A 21,056-nucleotide genomic window follows, 5' to 3' on the forward strand; every position below is an offset into this window, starting at 1 on the left:
AAGAAGGAGGAGGAAGATGAAGGAGGAGGAAGAAGGAAGAAGAAAGAGGAAGAAAGAGGAAGAAGAAGCAGGAGGAAGAAGGAAGAAGAAAGAGGAAGAAAGAGGAAGAAGAAGCAGGAGGAAGAAGGAAGAAGAAAGAGGAAGAAGAAGCAGGAGGAAGGAGGTAGAAGAAGGAAGGAGGAAGAAGGACGAAGGGTGAAGGAGGAAGAAGAATAAGAAGGGGTGAAGGAGGAAGAAGAGTAAGAAGGGGTAATGAGGAAGAAGAATAAGAAGGAGTAATAAGGGAGAAGAAGACGAAGAAGAAGGAAGGAAGGAAGAGGAGAAGAAGGGAGAGGAAGAAGGAAGAAGTAAGAGGAAGGAAGAAGAAAGAGGAAGAAGGAGGAAGAAGAAGAAGGATGAAGTAGGAGGAAGGAAGAAGAAAGAGGAAGACGGAAGAATTAGGAAGGAGGAAGAGTTGAAAAAAGTGTAAAGTATTCTATCTAACATGGAATTAAATTAAATGAAGAATATTTTGATCTCTTGGTTAGTCCTGTTGATGGTTTGAACGTGAGTTTCTGCTAAACTCAACAGTAATGCAAAGCCAATCACCCCACCTGTGCCACCACTACTGCCGACCCACTTGCAAAATCACAGATCTCCATTGATTTCCCATGTCTGGACAAAAGAGCATCAGCATTGGGGAGGAGGAAAAACGGACATTTGAAAGGTTAAGCTTAAATGGAAAAAAATATATCAGATTCCACACCTCCTCCACCTGGCTGCATAACAATTAATTCAGCAGCAAAGTGATCACGACGTTGTTTTTAAGGGCATCAGATAAGCCCAGTGTACCTTTTGGGAATCAATAGAGCGGTCAAACTGGGCTGTGCTGGGACCGACGCACTTCTAACGATCTGAGGAAAGAGAACGCTGCTAGCTGGCGCTAATGACAGGATGAAATAAGGTGATACAGGTCGGAGCTGTGCCCAGGGAGAGATATTGCACTGTACACACACAAGCAAACAAGCAGACACACATAGACACACGCACACGCACACACGCACACACACACACACACACACACACACACACACACACACACACACACACACACACACACACACACACACACACACACACACACACACACACACACACACACAATCTGAGGAATCACTGCTAATGACAGGAATAATATAAGGTACCGGGAAATATTACCAAGGCAAGGGGAAGTATTACCGTATTACCACTGAATCTTACAGCCAACATCTTTCAGGACTACATAGCCAGACTACACCCATTACTCAGCTACCTGGCAGTGTCATGGCAACACAAACTAGGAGGGAAAATTGAAAACAGTCATTGATCATTCATTCAACTATTGAGTAATATTTGAAGGTAATCTATCATGCACCAAATACATTGAAAGTGTAGCATGCTGCTAAAAATACAATAGGTATGCTAATACTATAAAGTACTGGAGCTAGTTAGAGCAGTACTCAACTGGTCTGCGCTTCAAATAGCACCCTAGTCCCCATAGGGCTCTGGTCAAAAGTAGCACACTACCATATCTAGGGAATCACTGTATAGGAATCACTGTCTGACTCTCTCCCTCTCTCTTCCAGTATATATAGACAGGCTGAAGCACCATCAACATTTGTTAATTGTAGGAACCGTTTCACCGTCTTAATTGGTGCATTAATTATCAGGAATAACACAGTGGTCTATTTGTATCAATCCCCATCCCTGGCACAACCAGGCACCGACGTCTCAAAAACGCAAACCCCACCCACCTGGTTCTCTAGGCAGGCTAAAGCAAAAACTCAACATATGTGAAAGATTTCAAATAGTATTTGAACCCAGGTCTGATACACAGTACTTATTTTTCTCCCAGGCATGAACAGGGATGTATTCACTGGGAAACAAACAGAAGCCAACGGAACGAAACGGGGAGGGACCTACCTTTATTTGTCCAATAAGAAACTCTTGATATTGTTTGCTGCTGTGTGCACTAATGAATACACCCCAGCTAACAGAGTAGACAGAGGAGAGGAGGGAGGAAGCTAGCTTTCTCTAACAGGAGCTTTGGCTCCAGACGATGCTGGTCGCTAGAATAAAACGAATTAAGTAGCGAGAGCCACTTACCATGTGGCTCCAGTTCAATGTGCTAGCTGATTAATAAGATTCCTTTGGAGGCTCTGCAGGGAGAGGAAGGAGAGAGAGCACAGAGGGAACAGGGGAGGGGGTAGAGGGATGAGGGGGGAGCATGTGTATGTGTGTGTGGGTGGGCGTTAGGTGGTGAGAGGGTCGTGTGTGTGTGTGTGTGTGTGTGTGTGTGTGTGTGTGTGTGTGTGTGTGTGTGTGTGTGTGTGTGTGTGTGTGTGTGTGTGTGTGTGAAGTTGGAGAATATGTGTGCGTGTGTTTGTGTGTATTGGCAATTGAAGCGAAAGCTATGAAGAGTCAATGACACTGACAGCTACTTTCTATGTCCCCGTGAGAGACTGATGCACTCTTAGAAAAAAGGGTTACAAAAAGGTTATTTGGCTGTTCCCATAGGATAACCCTTTTGGGTTCCAGTTAGAACCCTTTTGGGTTCCATGTAGATCTCTCTGTAGAAACGGTTCTACCTGCAACCAAAAAGGGTTCTACAAAGGGTTCTCCTTTGGGGACAGTCGAAGAACCCTTTAAGGTTCTAGATAGCACATTTTTTCTAAGAGTGTAGTTCTCACAAAAGAGCTCAATAAAAAGGAGGAAAACATTACTTAGCTTCTTCTATGTATTTCCCCAGTGGGATTTATCTACACTAACTAGGTTTCCATCCAATTGGCAACAGATTTTCATGCAAATATTCTAGAACCTGATGAACCTGATGATTATGGATAAGTGAAGGAACATTTGAATTTGATTTTCTTTTATACAGTTTGACTTTACTCGCCTAAAAACTGCATGGAAACGTGGTTACTGTGAACGATGAAGATAATCACCAGTCAAAACTAGTGGGCTCTGGGAATTGAGTCATCAAATCATGATGTCTGCATAATGTCCTGAGTAACTATGCAATTTTTCAACTTAAACCCTCTCTTAACAGAATTGGAAAAAGTGACAGTTTTGCATTTTTCTTGTTGAAGATTATTCAGAGAGATAATCATATTCCATCTATTTACCCCCGGCCAATCTTTGATGTGACCGAAATGAAAACACTTTTTTTTGTAAGTCTGGACTGCAAACTACATGAATAAACCGGCTATAGACTATAATCTGATTACTTGACAGTTGAGGACAGTTGAGGACATTCTAATATAGTAAATTAATATATTTGACTAATACTAAACGTTATATAAATCTTGGTTAATTCACAGCAAAGCAGAGTGTTCACTAAGGGGAAATAAAATTGTCTCTCTAACTCGGCGGATCTTTTAAAATAAATCACAGCTAAACTCATTACAGAGGCAGAGTAATTCCCATGCCAAATCCATGCAAATATAGAGAAACATTCTCTCTAGTCTAGTACATTCAGAGAAGAGCAACACACCAGATATGTGCTTAGGGATTGCTTTATTAGACTATAGGGATCGAAGTACAGATGAGTAATAATGATAATAATAGTATTCATCAAATAGTTCTCCGTTACCTTTGAACATCTGACCGACAAATTAAACATTGTTTAATAACTGTAATCAACCAACAGCAACTGTTGATCCATACTGTATCAAACTGCAGTTTACCCATAATCCATTTGGACAGAGCTGAAACTAAAGTGACAGCTAAGCACCTCAACTGTTATAGTAAAGTGATTTGAGTACCTTTTAAGCCACCCCACCGTCCGCAATCGAGGCAGACTGGTTAACAGGAAGAGACGTTTGATACAGGCCACGATCGATAAGCACTTGTAGTTAAGTCATAAATGCTGGCTGTAGCAGAACAACAGGGGCTTTGCTATTGGGCTGATAAATCTGTTTATTCCAGTAGCACCATGTCAACAATCAGTGTAAGAGCAGCCTTGTGTGTAATCGGTCATTCCACAGAGAGAGGCTACTGTAAACTAGTACCAGCTTTATGACTGGAATGACTGATTTACACTATAAGGCTGACCTGAACCGGACTGAGCTGGCTGAGGTATTTTTTATTCTTATAGAGAAGGGATTTACACTATAATGCCAATCAGACATACAGTGCTGGCTTGGATAGTTTCTTTTCACATTCTCCTTCCCAGCCCTGTTTCAGCAACTATAATGGATGTGTAACCAAGCTTGCCCAGTACAGCTCAGCTCAGCTTATTATTATTATTATTACTATTATTGGCTTGGTTTGTCTCAGCAGTGTGTATACAATACAGTATGTGACTGGATGGCTGTTTAGAAAAACTAGATTTGGTCGAGTACTCATTGCTCAGAGTGCAGCCTGTAGTCAATAATCGATGTGTATAGAGCCACAAACCTTCACTGATTTATCACTGTCAGATGGGAGAGAGGCATCGAAGTGCAATAAGTCAGGATTTAATTGACTATGAAAATGAGCTGAGCCAATAATGAGTACTGGCTGCCATGCGTGTCACAGGCCCAAGGCAGTCAGGGTGCATGAGGAGGAGGAGGAGGATAAGGAGGAGGAAGCAGAAGAAGAGGAAGAGGAGGAGGAGGATGAGAAGGTAGCGGAAGAGGAAGGGGAGGAGGAGGAATAGGAGGATGAGGAAGATGAGGAGGGGGAGGAAGAGGAGGAAGAGGAGGACTAGGAGCTTTACTCTGCTGCCTTTCAGGCCATTGATCTTTCTATACCTCTCACTCCCTCACTCTCTTCCTTCCATTCGATCTCCATCTTTGTCTCTGTATTGTCCTTTATGTTTCTCTCCCATGCCCATCTCTTAGATGAAGTGCTCACCATGGTAACTGAGCACAAAGAATCCGCTGCCGCTGAAGTCGCTGTGGAACTTAATGAGGATCTGGTTGGAGGTGCTGTAGACCGACTCCAGCGCTGTGTTCCCACTGAACTGACCGATCTGGGGGGAGCTCTGGTCCGGACCATCCCTGTGACAGAGACGGAGACACACACACACACACACACACACACACACACACACACACACACACACACACACACACACACACACACACACACACACACACACACACACACACACACACACACACACACACACTGATCAAATCCCTCTCCTTGGGCAAGTGGCAATGTCAATAGAAAATGAAAACAACAAATTGACAACAAATTGACCAACACAAACATAGCTTTGAACGGAGCACATTGGAAATCTCTGCACATTTTCCCACGTCAATGTAGAGTGCAGCCCATTCAATCATTGACATCAGGCATCCAGTATCAACGTTCAACAGGTACATCTGTAGCGACAAACTGTATAGCTGTAATTACAAACTGTATAGCTGTACTGTATAGCTGTAATTACAAACTGTATAGCTGTAATTACCAACTGTATAGTTGTAATTACAAACGGTATACTGTTGCTACAAACTGTATAGCTATAATTACAAACTGTATAGCTGTAATTACAAACTGTATAGCTATACTGTATAGCTGTAATTACAAACTGTATAGCTGTAACTACAAACTGTATAGCTGTAATTACAAACTGTGTAGCTATACTGTATAGCTATAATTACAAACTGTATAGCTGTAACTACAAACTGTATAGCTGTAATTACAAACTGTATAGCTACAAACTATACTGTACAAACTGTACAGCTGTAATTACAAACAAACTGTATAGCTGTAACTACAAACTGTATAGCTGTAATTACAAACTGTTACATTTACATTTACATTTAGCTGTAACTACAAATGGTATCCAGTGGCAATAGTGCATCTAAATCTTTTACAAGCTGTATAGCTGTAATTACAAATTGTATAGCTATAACTACAAACTGTATAGCTGTAACTACAAACGGTATAGCTATAATTACAAACTGAATACTGTAGCCTCAAACTGTATAGCTGTAATTACAAACTGTTTAGCTGTAACTACAAACTGTACAGCTGTAATTACAAACTGTATAGCTGTAATTACAAACTGTACAGCTGTAATTACAAACTGTATAGCTGTAATTACAAACTGTATAGGTTACATTTACATTTACATTTAAGTCATTTAGCAGACGCTCTTATCCGTTGCGACTTACAAATTGGTGCTTTCACCTTATGACATCCAGTGGAACAGCCACTTTACAATAGTGCATCTAAATCTTTTAAGGGGCGGTGGGGGGGTGAGAAGGATTACTTTATCCTATCCTAGGTATAGCTGTAATTACAAAAGGTATAGCTGTAGCTACAAACTGTATAGCTGTAATTACCAACTGTATAGTTGTAATTACAAACTGTATAGCTGTAATTACAAACTGTATAGCTGTAATTACAAACTCTATAGCTGTAATTACAAACTGTATAGCTCTAATTACAAACTGTATAGCTGTAATTACAAACTGTATAGCTGTAACTACAAACTGTATAGCTATAATTACAAACTGTTTTGCTGTAACTACAAACTGTATAGCTGTAGCTACAAACTGTAAAGCTGTAGCTACAAACTGTATAGCTGTAATTACAAACTGTATAGCTGTAATTACAAACTGTATAGCTGTAATTACAAACTGTATAGCTGTAATTACAAAAGGTATAGCTCTAATTACAAACTGTATAGCTGTAATTACAAACTGTATAGCTGTAACTACAAACTGTATAGCTGTAATTACAAACTGTACAGCTGTAACTACAAACTGTATAGCTGTAGCTACAAACTGTAAAGCTGTAGCTACAAACTGTATAGCTGTAATTACAAACTGTTTAGCTGTAACTACAAACTGTATAGCTGTAGCTACAAACTGTAAAGCTGTAATTACAAACTGTTTAGCTGTAACTACAAACTGTATAGCTGTAGCTACAAACTGTATAGCTGTAATTACAAACTGTATAGCTGTAACTACAAACGGTATAGCTGTAATTACAAACTGTACAGCTGTAACTACAAATGGTATAGCTATAATTACAAACTGTATAGCTGTAACCACAAACTGTATAGCTGTAATTACAAACTGTATAGCTGTAATTACAAACTGTATAGCTGTAATTACAAACTGTTTAGCTGTAATTACAAACTGTATAGCTGTAATTACAAACTGTTTAGCTGTAATTACAAACTGTATAGCTGTAATTACCAACTGTATAGTTGTAATTACAAACTGTATAGCTGTAATTACAAACTGTATAGCTGTAATTACAAACTGTATAGCTCTAATTACAAACTGTATAGCTGTAATTACAAACTGTATAGCTGTAACTACAAACTGTATAGCTATAATTACAAACTGTTTAGCTGTAACTACAAACTGTATAGCTGTAGCTACAAACTGTAAAGATGTAGCTACAAACTGTATAGCTGTAATTACAAACTGTTTAGCTGTAACTACAAACTGTACAGATGTAATTACAAACTGTATAGCTGTAATTACAAACTGTACAGATGTAACTACAAACTGTATAGCTATAATTACAAACTGTTTAGCTGTAACTACAAACTGTATAGCTGTAGCTACAAACTGTAAAGCTGTAGCTACAAACTGTATAGCTGTAATTACCAACTGTATAGTTGTAATTACAAACTGTATAGCTGTGAGAGAGCGTGTGTGTGTGTGAGAGAGCATGAGAGAGCGTGTGTGTGTTTGTGAGAGAGCATGTGTGTGAGAGAGCGTGTGTGTGTTTGTGAGAGAGAGAGAGAGCGTGTGTTTGTGAGAGAGAGAGCGTGTGTGTATGTGTTTGTGTGAGAGAGAGAGCTATGTAAGATTAGGGTGGTAAAAGGCAATAAATAGGCCATAGTGGTGAAATAATTACAATTTAGCAATTAAACACTTAAGTGATAGATGTGCAGAAGAGGAATGTGCAAGTAGAGATACTGGGGTGCAAAGGAGCAAAATTAAATAACAACAATATGGGGGTGAGGTAGTTGGGTGGGCTATTTACAGATGGGCTATGTTCAGGTGCAATGATCTGTAAGCTTCTCTGACAGCTGATGCTTAAAGTTAGTGAGGGAGATATGAGTCTCCAGCTTCAGTGATTTTTGCAATTTATTCCAGTCATTGGCAGCAGAGATCTGGAAGGAAAGGAGTTGGCTTTGGGGGTGACCAGTGAAATATACCTGCTGGAGCGCATGCTACGGGTGGGTGCTGCTATGGTGACCAGTGAGCTGAGATAAGGCGGGGCTTTACCTAGCAAAGACTTATAGATGACCTGGAGCCAGTGGGTTTGGCGACGAATATGAAGCGAGGGCCAGCCAACGAGAGCATACAGGTCGCAGTGGTGGGTAGTATATGGGGCTTGGGTGACAAAACGGATGGCACTGTGATAGACTGCATCCAATGTGCTGAGTAGAGTGTTGGAGGCTATTTAGTAAATGACATCAAGGTCAAGGATCGGTAGGATAGTCTGTTTTACGAGGGTATGTTTGGCTGCATGAGTGAAGGATGCTTTGTTGCGAAATAGGAAGCCGATTCTAGATTTAATTTTGGATTGGAGATGCTTAATGTGAGTCTGGAAGGAGAGTTTACAGTCTAACCAGATACCTAGGTATTTTTAGTTGTCCACATATTCTAAGTCAGAACCGTCCAGAGTAGTGATGCTAGATGGACGGGCAGGTGCGGGCAGTGATCGGTTGAAGAGCATGCATTTCGTTTTACTTGCATTTAAGAGCAGTTGGAGGCCGCGGAAGGAGTGTTGTATGGCATTGAAGCTCATCTGGAGGTTTGTTAACAGGGCCAGAAGTGTACAAAATGGTGTCGTCTGCGTAGAGGTGGAACAGAGAATCACCAGCTGCAAGAGCGACATCATTGAGAAAAGAGTCGGCCCAAGAATTGAATCCTGTGGCACCCTCATAGAGACTGCCAGAGGTCCAGACAACAGGCCCTCAGATTTGACACATTGAACTCTGTCTGAGTGTAGTTGGTGAACCAGGCGAGGCAGTCATTTGAGAAATCAAGGCTGTTGAGTCTGTCGATAAGAATGCGAGGATTGACAGGGTCGAAAGCCTTGGCCAGGTAGATGAATACGGCTGCACAGTATTGTCTTTTATCGATGGTGGTTATGATATCGTTTAATACCTTGAGCATGGCTGAGTTGCACCCATGCCCAGCTCGGAAACCAGATTGCATAGCGGAGATGGTACGGTAGGATTCGAAATGGTCGGTGATCTGTTTGTTAACTTGGCTTTCAAAGACCTTGGAAAGTTAGGGTAGGATAGTTATAGGTCTGTAACAGTTTGGGTCTGGAGTGTCTCCCACTTTGAAGAGGGGGATGACCGCGGCAGCTTTCCAATCTTTGGGGATCTCAGCCGATACGAAAGCGAGGTTGAACAGGCTAGTAATAGGAGTTGCAACAATTACAGCTGATAATATTAGAAAGAGAGGGTCCAGATTGTCTAGCCCAGCTGATTTGTACGGGTCCAGGTTTTGCAGCTCTTTCAGATCATCAGCTATCTGGATTTGGTTGAAGGAGAAATGGGGAGGCTTGGGCAAGTTGCTGTTTGGTGGTGCAGAGCTGTTGACCGGGGTAGGGGTAGCCAGGTGGAAAGCATGGCCAGCCGTAGAAAAATGCTTATTGAAATTCTTGATTATCGTAGATTTATCGGTGGTGACAGTGTTTCCTAGCACAGTGCAGTGGGCAGCTGGGACGAGGTGTTCTTATTCTCCATGGACTTTACAGTGTCCCAGAACATTTTGGAGTTTGTGCTACAGGATGCACATTTCTGTTTGAAAAGCTAGCCTTAGCTTTCCTAACTGCTTGTGTATATTAGTTCCTAACTTCCCTGAAAAGTTTTTTTTTGTGGATGTTTTTGTGCTGGTCAAGGGAAGTCAGGTCTGGAGTGAACCAAGGGCTATATCTGTTCTTCGTTCTACATTTTTTGAATGGGGCATGCTTTTTAAGATGGTGAGGAAAGCACTTTTAAAGAATAACCAGGCATTTTCTACTGATGGAATGAGGTCAATATCCTTCCAGGATACCTTGGCCATGTCGATTAGAAAGGCCTGCTCGCTGAAGTGTTTTAGGGAGCGTTTGACAGTGATGAGGGGTTGTCGTTTAACCACAGACCCATAACGGACGCAGGCAATGAGGCAGTGATCGCTAAGATCCTGGTTGAAGACAGAAGAGGTGTATTTAGAGGGCAGGTTGGTCAGGATGATATCTATGAGGGTGCCCATGTTCACGGATTTGGGGTTGTACATAGTAGGTTCCATGATAATTTGTGTGAGATTGAGGGCATCAAGCTTAGATTGTAGGACGGTCGGGGTGTTAAGCATATCCTAGTTTAGGTCGCCTAACAGTACAAACTCTGAAGATAAATGGGGGGTGATTAATTCACATATGGTGTCCAGAGCACAGCTGGGGGCTGAGGGGGGTCTATAACAAGCGGCAACAGTTAGAGACTTATTTCTGGACAGGTAGATTTTTAAAAGTAGAAGCTCGAACTGTTTGGGCACAGACCTGGATAGCATGACAGAACTCTGCAGGCTGTCTCTGCAGTAGATTGCAACTCCACCCCCTTTGACAGTTCTATCTTGTCGGAAGATGTTGTTGGGGATGGAAATTTCAGAATTTTTGGTGGCCTTCATAAGCCAGGATTCAGACATGGCTAGGACATCCGGGTTGGCAGAGTGTGCTAAAGCAGTGAAAAAAACTAACTTAGGGAGGAGACTTCTGATGTTAACATGCATGAAACCAAGGCTTTTATGGTTATAGAAGTCAACAAATGATAGCGCCTGGGGAATAGGAGTGGAACTAGGGGCTACAGGGCCTGGGTTAACGTATACATCACCAGAGGATTAGAGGAGGAGTAGAATAAGGGTACGGCTAAAGGCTATAAAACTGGTTGTCTAGTGCATTGGGGACAGAGAATAAAAGGAGCAGATTTCAGGGCGTGGTGGAATAGATTCAAGGCATAATGTACAGGCAAGGATATGGTAGAATGTGAGTACAGTGGAGGTAAACCTATGCGTTGGGTGACGATGAGAGAGGTTTCGTCTTTGGAGGCATCAGTTAACCTAGGTGAGGTCTCCGCATGTGTGTTTGGTGGGAAAAAATAGCTATCTAAGGATTTTTGAGCGGGACTGAGGGCTCTACAGTGAAATAAAACAATAAAAACTAGCCAAGATAGCAGTAGACAAGGCATATTGACATTAGAGAGAGGCATAAAGCAATCACAGGTGTTGATCAGGAGAGCTAAGACAATGGGTAAATGGTGAAGAAAGGGCAGAGCTGGTCAGTTAGGTACATACAGGACCCGAGTTCGAGGCTGGGGCCGGCAGGTAAACAAAATGAGGTACCTTGTTATTGAAACAGTCCATGGGGCATCAGCTGTGCAGCTGAATGATCATAGGGTAAAAATAGCAGCAATAGGTGAGTCAGGGTGCTGTTCGGTATTCAGTACTATATTGGGTGAGCAGGGTACACAGAGTACAGAAAAGCTGGCGGGCCGGGGCTAAAGATGGTTCTTCGTCAATATCGTAACAGTATAGCCTGTTGAGACCACATCGGGCGACACGTCGGCAGTCCAGTCGTGATTGATCGGCGGGGCTCCGTGTCGACAATAAAGGGTCCAGGCCAATTAGCAAAGGAGGTATTGTAGCCCTAGAATTAGCTGGTAAGTGGGCCTAGCTCGAAGCTGGCTCAAGGCTAGGTGGGGCTTGCTTCGGGACAGAGGCATTAGCTAATGCTGAATGTATGCTATGCTGAACGTGCATTATTTAAAGGTGTGGGTGGAGTGGAGGGTATGCTATGCTGAAAGGTCATTATTTGAAGGTGTGGGTGGAGTGGAGGGTATGCTATGCTGAACGTGCATTATTTAAAGGTGTGGGTGGAGTGGAGGGTATGCTATGCTGAAAGGTCATTATTTGAAGGTGTGGGTGGAGTGGAGGGTATGCTATGCTGAAAGGTCATTATTTGAAGGTGTGGGTGGAGTGGAGGGTATGCTATGCTGAAAGGTCATTATTTGAAGGTGTGGGTGGAGTGGATGCTATGCTATGCTGAACGTGCATTATTTAAAGGTGTGGGTGGAGTGGAGGGTATGCTATGCTGAACGTGCATTATTTAAAGGTGTGGGTGGAGTGGAGGGTATGCTATGCTGAACGTGCATTATTTAAAGGTGTGGGTGGAGTGGAGGGTATGCTATGCTGAACGTGCATTATTTAAAGGTGTGGGTGGAGTGGAGGGTATGCTATGCTGAATGTGCATTATTTAAAGGTGTGGGTGGAGTGGAGGGTATGCTATGCTGAATGTGCATTATTTAAAGGTGTGGGTGGAGTGGAGGGTATGCTATGCTGAATGTGCATTATTTAAAGGTGTGGGTGGAGTGGAGGGTATGCTATGCTGAATGTGCATTATTTAAAGGTGTGGGTGGAGTGGAGGGTATGCTATGCTGAATGTGCATTATTTAAAGGTGTGGGTGGAGTGGAGGGTATGCTATGCTGAATGTGCATTATTTAAAGGTGTGGGTGGAGTGGAGGGTATGCTATGCTGAATGTGCATTATTTAAAGGTGTGGGTGGAGTGGAGGGTATGCTATGCTGAATGTGCATTATTTAAAGGTGTGGGTGGAGTGGAGGGTATGCTATGCTGAATGTGCATTATTTAAAGGTGTGGGTGGAGTGGAGGGTATGCTATGCTGAATGTGCATTATTTAAAGGTGTGGGTGGAGTGGAGGGTATGCTATGCTGAATGTGCATTATTTAAAGGTGTGGGTGGAGTGGAGGGTATGCTATGCTGAATGTGCATTATTTAAAGGTGTGGGTGGAGTGGAGGGTATGCTATGCTGAATGTGCATTATTTAAAGGTGTGGGTGGAGTGGAGGGTATGCTATGCTGAATGTGCATTATTTAAAGGTGTGGGTGGAGTGGAGGGTATGCTATGCTGAAAGCATTAATAAATTAAAGTACCCTCATGGATTGTTTTAATAAAACAAAGCGGGACTTAGAAGTTGTGTGCGCATGGATGGAGTGCATCAATTATTAGAATGAATCTCCGGACTTCCATCCAATATTCCATCCCCCTTCCTTCCTTTCTCTCTTTCTCTCCATCCAACTCCACAATAGTGGTGTCAGAGTGCTGGGGAAGACGATTACTCAGAAAGCCGCTCTCTTTAAAACATCAAGATGCCTTTGACTGAATCTATGGGGATACTTGAAGAACTTGTATTGCTTGGTGCACAGGCCACATGGAGAGATTCAAAGTCTGCGTTCAACAATGACGATGCATTTTAATAGATGGACTGTGAGTGTGACATCTATTGGTCAGTTTGTTTAATGGGGGGGGTTGGAGAAGTGGTTGGAGAGTACTATGGAACGTGGAACTCCAAAAACAATGTTGGTTTTTGCGACAATTGTATAATCACTAAAACACTTTAAAGTATATAAACAACAAAAATAGGAATATTTTTACCATCACAATAGAGAGCTTAATAATAATCCCACTAATTTAGCATCCAACATCTAAGGTCAAGGGTGAGCTTTAACATAATTGGCTAGGCTAATTGACTATCACATAGTTCAACAGCATTTCTTGTTATCCCCTCATGTGTATTGAAACAAAGGTCTTATTTTTATTGAAACCAGGGTTGTAAAGGGAGAGTATATCACTGGAAGATTTTGTCACGCCCTGACCTTAGAGAGCCTTTCTATATCTCTATTTGGTTTGGTCAGGGTGTGATTTGGGGTGGGCATTCTATGTTTTTGTTTTCTATGATTTTTATTTCTATGTTTTGGCCGGGTATGGTTCTCAATCAGGGACAGCTGTCTATCGTTGTCTCTGATTGGGAACCATACTTAGGTAGCCCTTTTTTTACCTCGAGAGTTAAGTGAAAACACTTCTTGTTCATTAATAAGGCTATTTTCTCTTGAACCATATGTTCTATCCACTAGAAGCTAATGGACAAGTTATTCAAGTATAAATGACCAAAGTTACCATAGATTACCTGTTAATTACCAAAATGACATAGGATTTCGATAAGTTTGGTAAATTACCGGTAGCTTTGCAGCCATTTTTTAAACTAACTGAGAAGTAATTATTATGTAACATTTGACATCATTAACATCAATATACAATGATTATACCAAACATTAGGAACACCTTCCTAATACTGAGTTGCACCCGCCTCCCCTTTTGCCCTCAGAACAGCCTCAATTCGTCGAGGCATGGACTCTACAAGGTGTCAAAAGTGTGGCCCATGTTGACTCCAATGCTTCAAACAGTTGACTATTCTTGATACACACGAGAAACTGCTATGCGTGAAAAACCGAGCAGCGTTACTAACAAACCCCGTTCGAAGGCACTGTCATTTGTGTCTTGCCCTTTCATCCCCTGAATGGCACACATGCACAATCCATGTCTCAATTAGCTCAATGCTTAAAAATCCTTTAATATTTTACTGTAGTGGGCTAAATCAGGATCACGCAGAGTGTTTCTTGGTAGTCTTAAACAAATCTACTTTGAAACTAAAGTATCCACCTCACACACATGGTTATGGTCTTAAAAAAATAAGACACCTCTACCGTGTCAGATATAGAGTTGAAATGCATTACATTTTGAGTTTGCATCCCAATATTACACTTTATATACATCACAGAAGACTGAAGTATAACAAAACCGTTTGACATAGAAACACCGGCTTTCGGCATGTTATTAGATTTTAAAAATATATATACTTATATGAAATTATAATTTACATTAACGTTCCACCCATGAGGCTACTAGAGGGGCGATTTGGTCATTTGACTGCAGGAACCCTGTCTCCTCCCCTTTATCTACACTGATTGAAGTGGATTTAACAAGTGACATCAGTAAGGGATCATAACCTTCATCTGGATTCACCTCTTCAATCTATGTCATGGAAAGAGCAGGTGTTCATAATGTTTTGTATACTAAGTGTATGCAATTACACTGGCAAAATTGGGAAGAAGTGGAATAACAAAATAAGTGTGGGGAATGACAGTAGTGTATTCCCCATGCTTGCTGACAAGCACACTAATTACCCTATATTTTAGGCCATTGTTAAGAATGAAAATTGTTCAACTTATCAGACTAAATAAAGTAAATAGATAACAAAAGCTCCTGAAGAGAATATTAATGCCCCCCCTCTAGAATCGAATTTATGCTTTTGAGTTCACAATCTGTGTAATGGTAGATCTCCTACTCATCTGAAGAGGAGTAAGGATCGGACCAAGATGCGGCGTGGTAAGTGTTCATGACGAATTTAATTTTAAAAAACACTGAACACTATGAGACACAAAACAATAAATGTAAACATTAACCAAACCGAAACAGTACCGTGTGGCGACAAACACACACACGGAAACACACACCCACAAACCAACAGTGAAACCCAGGCTACCTAAGTATGATTCTCAATCAGAGACAACTAACGACACCTGCCTCTAATTGAGAACCATACTAGGCCGAACACAGAAATAGAAAAACATAGAAACACAAAACATAGACTGCCCACCCCAACTCACGCCCTGACCATACTAAATAAAGACAAAACAAAGGAAAATAAAGGTCAGAACGTGACAGTACCCCTCCCCCCAAAGGTATAGGGGAGGGTCTGGGTGGGCGTCTGTCCGCAGTGGCGGCTCTGGCGCGGGACCCCACTTCACCATAGTTTTGGTGCGCCTCTAAGCCCGCCTCCGTGGCCTCTTTAGAGCGCCGACCCTCGCCGCCGATCTTAGACGGGGGACCCACCCCACGGGTCCCGAATGGATGGTAGACTCCGGCGGCGCCGGACAGGCGGGAGACTCCGGCGGCGCCAGACAGGCAGGTGACTCCGGCAGCTCCGGAGTGAAGGGCGGCTCCGGCCGCTCCTGGCTGGCTGACGGCTCCGGCAGCTCCTGGGTGGCTGACGGCTCCTGCAGCTCCTGGCTGACTGGCGGCTCCGGCAGCTCCTGGCTGACTGACGGCTCCGGCAGCTCCTGGCTGACTGGCGGCTCCGGCAGCTCCTGGCTGGCTGACGGCTCCGGCAGGTCCTGGCTGGCTGACGGCTCCGGCAGCTCCTGGCTGACTGACGCCTCCGGCAGCTCCTGGCTGTCTGACGGTTCAGGACAGACTGGCGGCTCTAGCGGCTCAGGACAGACGGGAGACTCTAGCGGCTCAGGACAGACGGGAGACTCTAGCGGCTCAGGACAGACGGGAGACTCTAGCGGCTCAGGACAGACGGGAGACTCTAGCGGCTCAGGACAGACGGGAGAGCGGCTCAGGAGACGGGAGACTCTAGCGGCTCAGGACAGACGGGAGACTCTAGCGGCTCAGGACAGACGGGAGACTCTAGCGCCTCAGGACAGACGGGAGACTCTAGCGGCTCAGGACAGACGGGAGACTCTAGCGGCTCAGGACAGACGGGAGACTCTAGCGGCTCAGGACAGACGGGAGACTCTGGCGGCTCAGGACAGACGGGAGACTCTAGCGGCTCAGGACAGACGGGAGATTCTAGCAGCTCACTCTAGCGGCTCAGGACAGACGGGACACTCTAGCAGCTCAGGACAGACAGGAGACTGGCGGCTCTGGAGAGGAGGAAGGCTCTAGCAGCGCTGGACAGGCGGGAGCACCTGTAGGCAAAAGATGGAGAGACAGCCTGGTGCGGGAGGCTGCCACCGGAGGGCTGGTGCGTGGAGGTGGCACTGGATAGACCAGACCGTGCAGGTGCACTGGAGCTCTTGAGCACCGAGCCTGCCCAACCTTACCTGGTTGAATGCTCCCGGTCGCCATGCCAGTGCGGCGAGGTGGAATAGCTCACACTGGGCTGTGCTGGCGAACCGGGGACACCATGCATAAGGCTGGTGCCATGTACGCCGGCCCGAGGAGACGCACTGGAGACCAGATGCGTAAAGCCGGCTTCATGGCACCTGGCTCGATGCCCACTCTAGCCCGGCCGATACGAGGAGCTGGAATGTACCGCACCTGGCTATGCACACGCACTGGGGAAGCTGTGCACTCCACCTCATAACACGATGCCTGCCCGGTCCCTCTCTCTCTCCGGTAAGCACAGGAAGTTGGCGCAGGTCTCCTACCTGGCTTCGCCACACTCCCTGTGTGCCCCCACCCAACACATTTTTGTGGCTGCCTCTCGGGCTTCCTTGCCAGCCGCGTTCCCTCATATCGCTGGCTCCTCTCTCCGGCTGCCTCTGCTCTCCTAGCAGCCTCCACCTGTTCCCATGGGAGGTGATCCCTTCCAGCCAGGATCTCCTCCCATGTGTAGCAACCATTGCCGTTCAAAATGTCCTCCGATGTCCAGGAGTCCTGACATCGCTGCCTCTCCTGCTGCTGCTGCCTGTTACCACGCCACTTGGTCCTTGGTTGGTGGATGTGTCTGTAACGGCAGATCTCCTCTTCATCTGAAGAGGAGTAAGGATCGGACCAAGATGCGGCGTGGTAAGTGTTCATGACAAATTTAATTAAAAAAAAACACTGAACACTATGAGACACAAAACAATAAATGTGAACATTAACCAAACCGAAACAGTACCGTGTGGCGACAAACACACACACGGAAACACACACCCACAAACCAACAGTGAAACCCAGGCTACCTAAGTATGATTCTCAATCAGAGACAACTAACGACACCTGCCTCTGATTGAGAACCATACTAGGCCGAACACAGAAATAGAAAAACATAGAAACACAAAACATAGACTGCCCACCCCAACTCACGCCCTGACCATACTAAATGAAGACAAAACAAAGGAAAATAAAGGTCAGAACGTGACAATTTGTTTGGCAAAATGATTTTCATAGTTACAAATCAGGTCCCCCTACCCAACTTCTCTGCTAAAACATACTGTAGCCCTGTCTGCTTCCTTTTCATTGTCACAGCCTAAATGCCAATCACAAAACGAGGGGACTAATGCAAGTGTGGTTTAAATTAGCTTTAGTACATGCTGTCAAAAGGCTGCATTCTGCAATAGGGACGGGAGTAACAGCAACCTCATTTTGTTGACAACATTGTACATAAAACAGCACTACCGTGCTGCTCTTTTTAACAGTTTTATCAACTCAGCGGAGAACATTCTCTCTCTCCATTCTCTCCATTCTCTCCATTCCACGCGAATCTTGTTGGGGCGTTTCTGCATCCAGTCCCCTTGATCCCTCACATAACTAGACCAATCATATGCTTCAATGTGCCGCGGTTCACAGTGCTGTGGCAAGACAGGATAATGATAGAGGTTCTGATCGTGATGTGAAATTGCACGCGCAGATGCTCTGATTTCAAAACAACTTGGAGCACAGTTGAAAAGTTAATGCACTGACTATACAATGGACTAATTAGCAGTACTTTTCAATAAGTGAGATATAAGAGGCGTGGAGTGTGAGCGTGAGAAAAGTGTCAAACGTGTGTGTCTCACGGTCAATGTGTGAGAGTTGGCAGCTGTGCAATGAAAATAAAACACTACTTCGTTGCTTAGTGAGAGGTGATTGGAAAGGAAAAAGAACAGCTGTCTTCCCTTTCCAGCCTTTTCCATAACAAGGTGCATGAAGAGCTAACTACAGACAGGAAGTGACGTGAGTGGGTTATCTTACCACGCAGAGAGGCCAGTAGTTAAGACTTTACCAAGTACATATATTATAATGTAACATAAAACACTACTTAGTTGCGGAGATAGAGGTGAGTGGGAATCTCTTCTTTCCACACACTGATGCAGTGATAGATGAATTCAAATCAAAGATGACTTAGTTGCTGAGTGAGTGAGAGATGAGTGGGAATCTCTTCTTTCCCCACATTGCTGTAGTCATAGATGGGTTCTGTATTGAGCACAGTGAAGTGGATGTATATTTAGTATGATATAACACATTAGTTGCTGAGAGAGGGATGAGTGTAGGTTCTTACCACACGGTGATGTAGTCATATATAGGTTCAGTGCTGAGCACAGTAAAGTTTATGTAGATCCCATTCCCAGGGGGAACCCTTACGCTCCACACACAGTCCTGGAAGTTGGGGTACTCCTCGGGGTGGCCGGGGGAGTAGATGGTCCCATTCATTGAGGTGATGTTACCCCCACACAGAGCTATAGATCAGAGGAGATACACAGCCAGGTCAGGTGATGTTACCCCAACACAACGCCCACAGTTGCTCTCTAGGTGCAGTATCAATCTGTTACCATAGAGATCGTATCTATTCGATTTATATGCTAGTAGTTACCATATTTATCCTTGTTCTATAGTTACCTTCACAGCGTGGTACCGGGTGGTTCCAGTTGCGGCTGATTCCATGCAGACATGTGAGAGAAGCGTCCCCGATGAGGGAGTAGCCAGGCAGACACTCAAAGGACACAGTGAAGCCTACACTGAAGTCACTGCCGATCACGATGCCGTTACGAAAAGGACGAGGGTCGGGACAGCTCTGCAGCTGATAGGCTGGAAGTCAGGAAGTGGTCGATAATTCAGATAGATATTGGCAGAAAATACATATTAAAAAATTATACAATCATGAAAACTGATATATAGATAAAACTGTGTCATGCCAAAATCGAGGATACTAAGAGAGACTGCCCAGCCCGAGAGTATGAAAAATACAACGACATTGAATTGAGTTGAGTGAAATCACAAGCCCTTTTTGAGTTTTCTCCTCTTCCACACATTCTACTGATCTACCTCTGTAGTCTACGGTGTCGGCATTGGTTCGAATCCGGCCTACGGCCTTTTGACACAATCTCTATCCATATTTCCCCACGGTCATTCTCTCTATGACGAATACGCTGATTCGGTGTGCGAGTTCATTAGAACGTGCGTCGAAGATGTCGTTCCCATAGCAACGATAAAAACATTCCCAAACCAGAAACCGTGGATTGATGGCAGCATTCGCGTGAAACTGAAAGCGCGAACCACTGCTTTTAATCAGGGCAAGGTGTCTGGTAATATGTCCGAATATAAACAATGCAGCTATTCCCTCCGCAAGGCTATTAAACAAGCTAAGCGTCAGTACAGAGACAAAGTGGAATCTCAATTCAATGGCTCAGAAACAAGAGGCATGTGGCAGGGTCTACAGTCAATCACGGACTACAAGAAGAAACCCAGCCCAGTCACGGACCAGGATGTCTTGCTCCCAGGCAGACTAAATAACTTTTTTGCCCGCTTTGAGGACAATACATTGCCACTGACACGGCCTGCAACGAAAACATGCGGTCTCTCCTTCACTGCAGCCGAGGTGAGTAAGACATTTAAACGTGTTAACCCTCGCAAGGCTGCAGGCCCAGACGGCATCCCCAGCCGCGCCCTCAGAGCATGCGCAGACCAGCTGGCCGGTGTGTTTACGGACATATTCAATCAATCCCTATACCAGTCTGCTGTTCCCACATGCTTCAAGAGGGCCACCATTGTTCCTGTTCCCAAGAAAGCTAAGGTAACTGAGCTAAACGACTACCGCCCGTAGCACTCACTTCCGTCATCATGAAGTGCTTTGAGAGACTAGTCAAGGACCATATCACCTCCACCCTACCTGACACCCTAGACCCACTCCAATTTGCTTACCGCCCAAATAGGTCCACAGACGATGCAATCTCAACCACACTGCACACTGCCCTAACCCACCTGGACAAGAGGAATACCTATGTGAGAATGCTGTTCATCGACTACAGCTCGGCATTCAACACCATAGTACCCTCCAAGCTCGTCATCAAGCTCGAGACCCTGGGTCTCGACCCCGCCCTGTGCAACTGGGTTCTGGACTTCCTGACGGGCCGCCCCCAGGTGGTGAGGGTAGGCAACAACATCTCCTCCCGCTGATCCTCAACACGGGGCCCCACAAGGGTGCGTTCTGAGCCCTCTCCTGTACTCCCTGTTCACCCACGACTGCGTGGCCATGCACGCCTCCAACTCAATCATCAAGTTTGCGGACGACACAACAGTGGTAGGCTTGATTACCAACAACGACGAGACGGCCTACAGGGAGGAGGTGAGGGCCCTCGGAGTGTGGTGTCAGGAAAATAACCTCACACTCAACGTCAACAAAACTAAGGAGATGATTGTGGACTTCAGGAAACAGCAGAGGGAACACCCCCTATCCACATCGATGGATCAGTAGTGGAG

The 21,056-nt window shown here is 44.5% G+C and overlaps 1 protein-coding gene across 1 annotated transcript in view; it reads right to left on the bottom strand.

Moving 5' to 3' along the window:
* The window catches only part of LOC115131349 (CUB and sushi domain-containing protein 3), a 317,735-nt gene that overhangs the window by 116,657 nt on the left and 180,022 nt on the right, over nucleotides 1-21,056 (bottom strand). The window contains 3 exon segments of the mRNA XM_065021039.1: nucleotides 4,855-5,000; nucleotides 18,859-19,036; nucleotides 19,197-19,385. Of these exon segments, the coding sequence (XP_064877111.1) occupies nucleotides 4,855-5,000; nucleotides 18,859-19,036; nucleotides 19,197-19,385 (513 nt within the window).

The sequence above is a fragment of the Oncorhynchus nerka genome, linkage group LG7 (assembly GCF_034236695.1).
Source record: "Oncorhynchus nerka isolate Pitt River linkage group LG7, Oner_Uvic_2.0, whole genome shotgun sequence".
In the NCBI taxonomy this organism is placed as follows: domain Eukaryota; kingdom Metazoa; phylum Chordata; class Actinopteri; order Salmoniformes; family Salmonidae; genus Oncorhynchus; species Oncorhynchus nerka.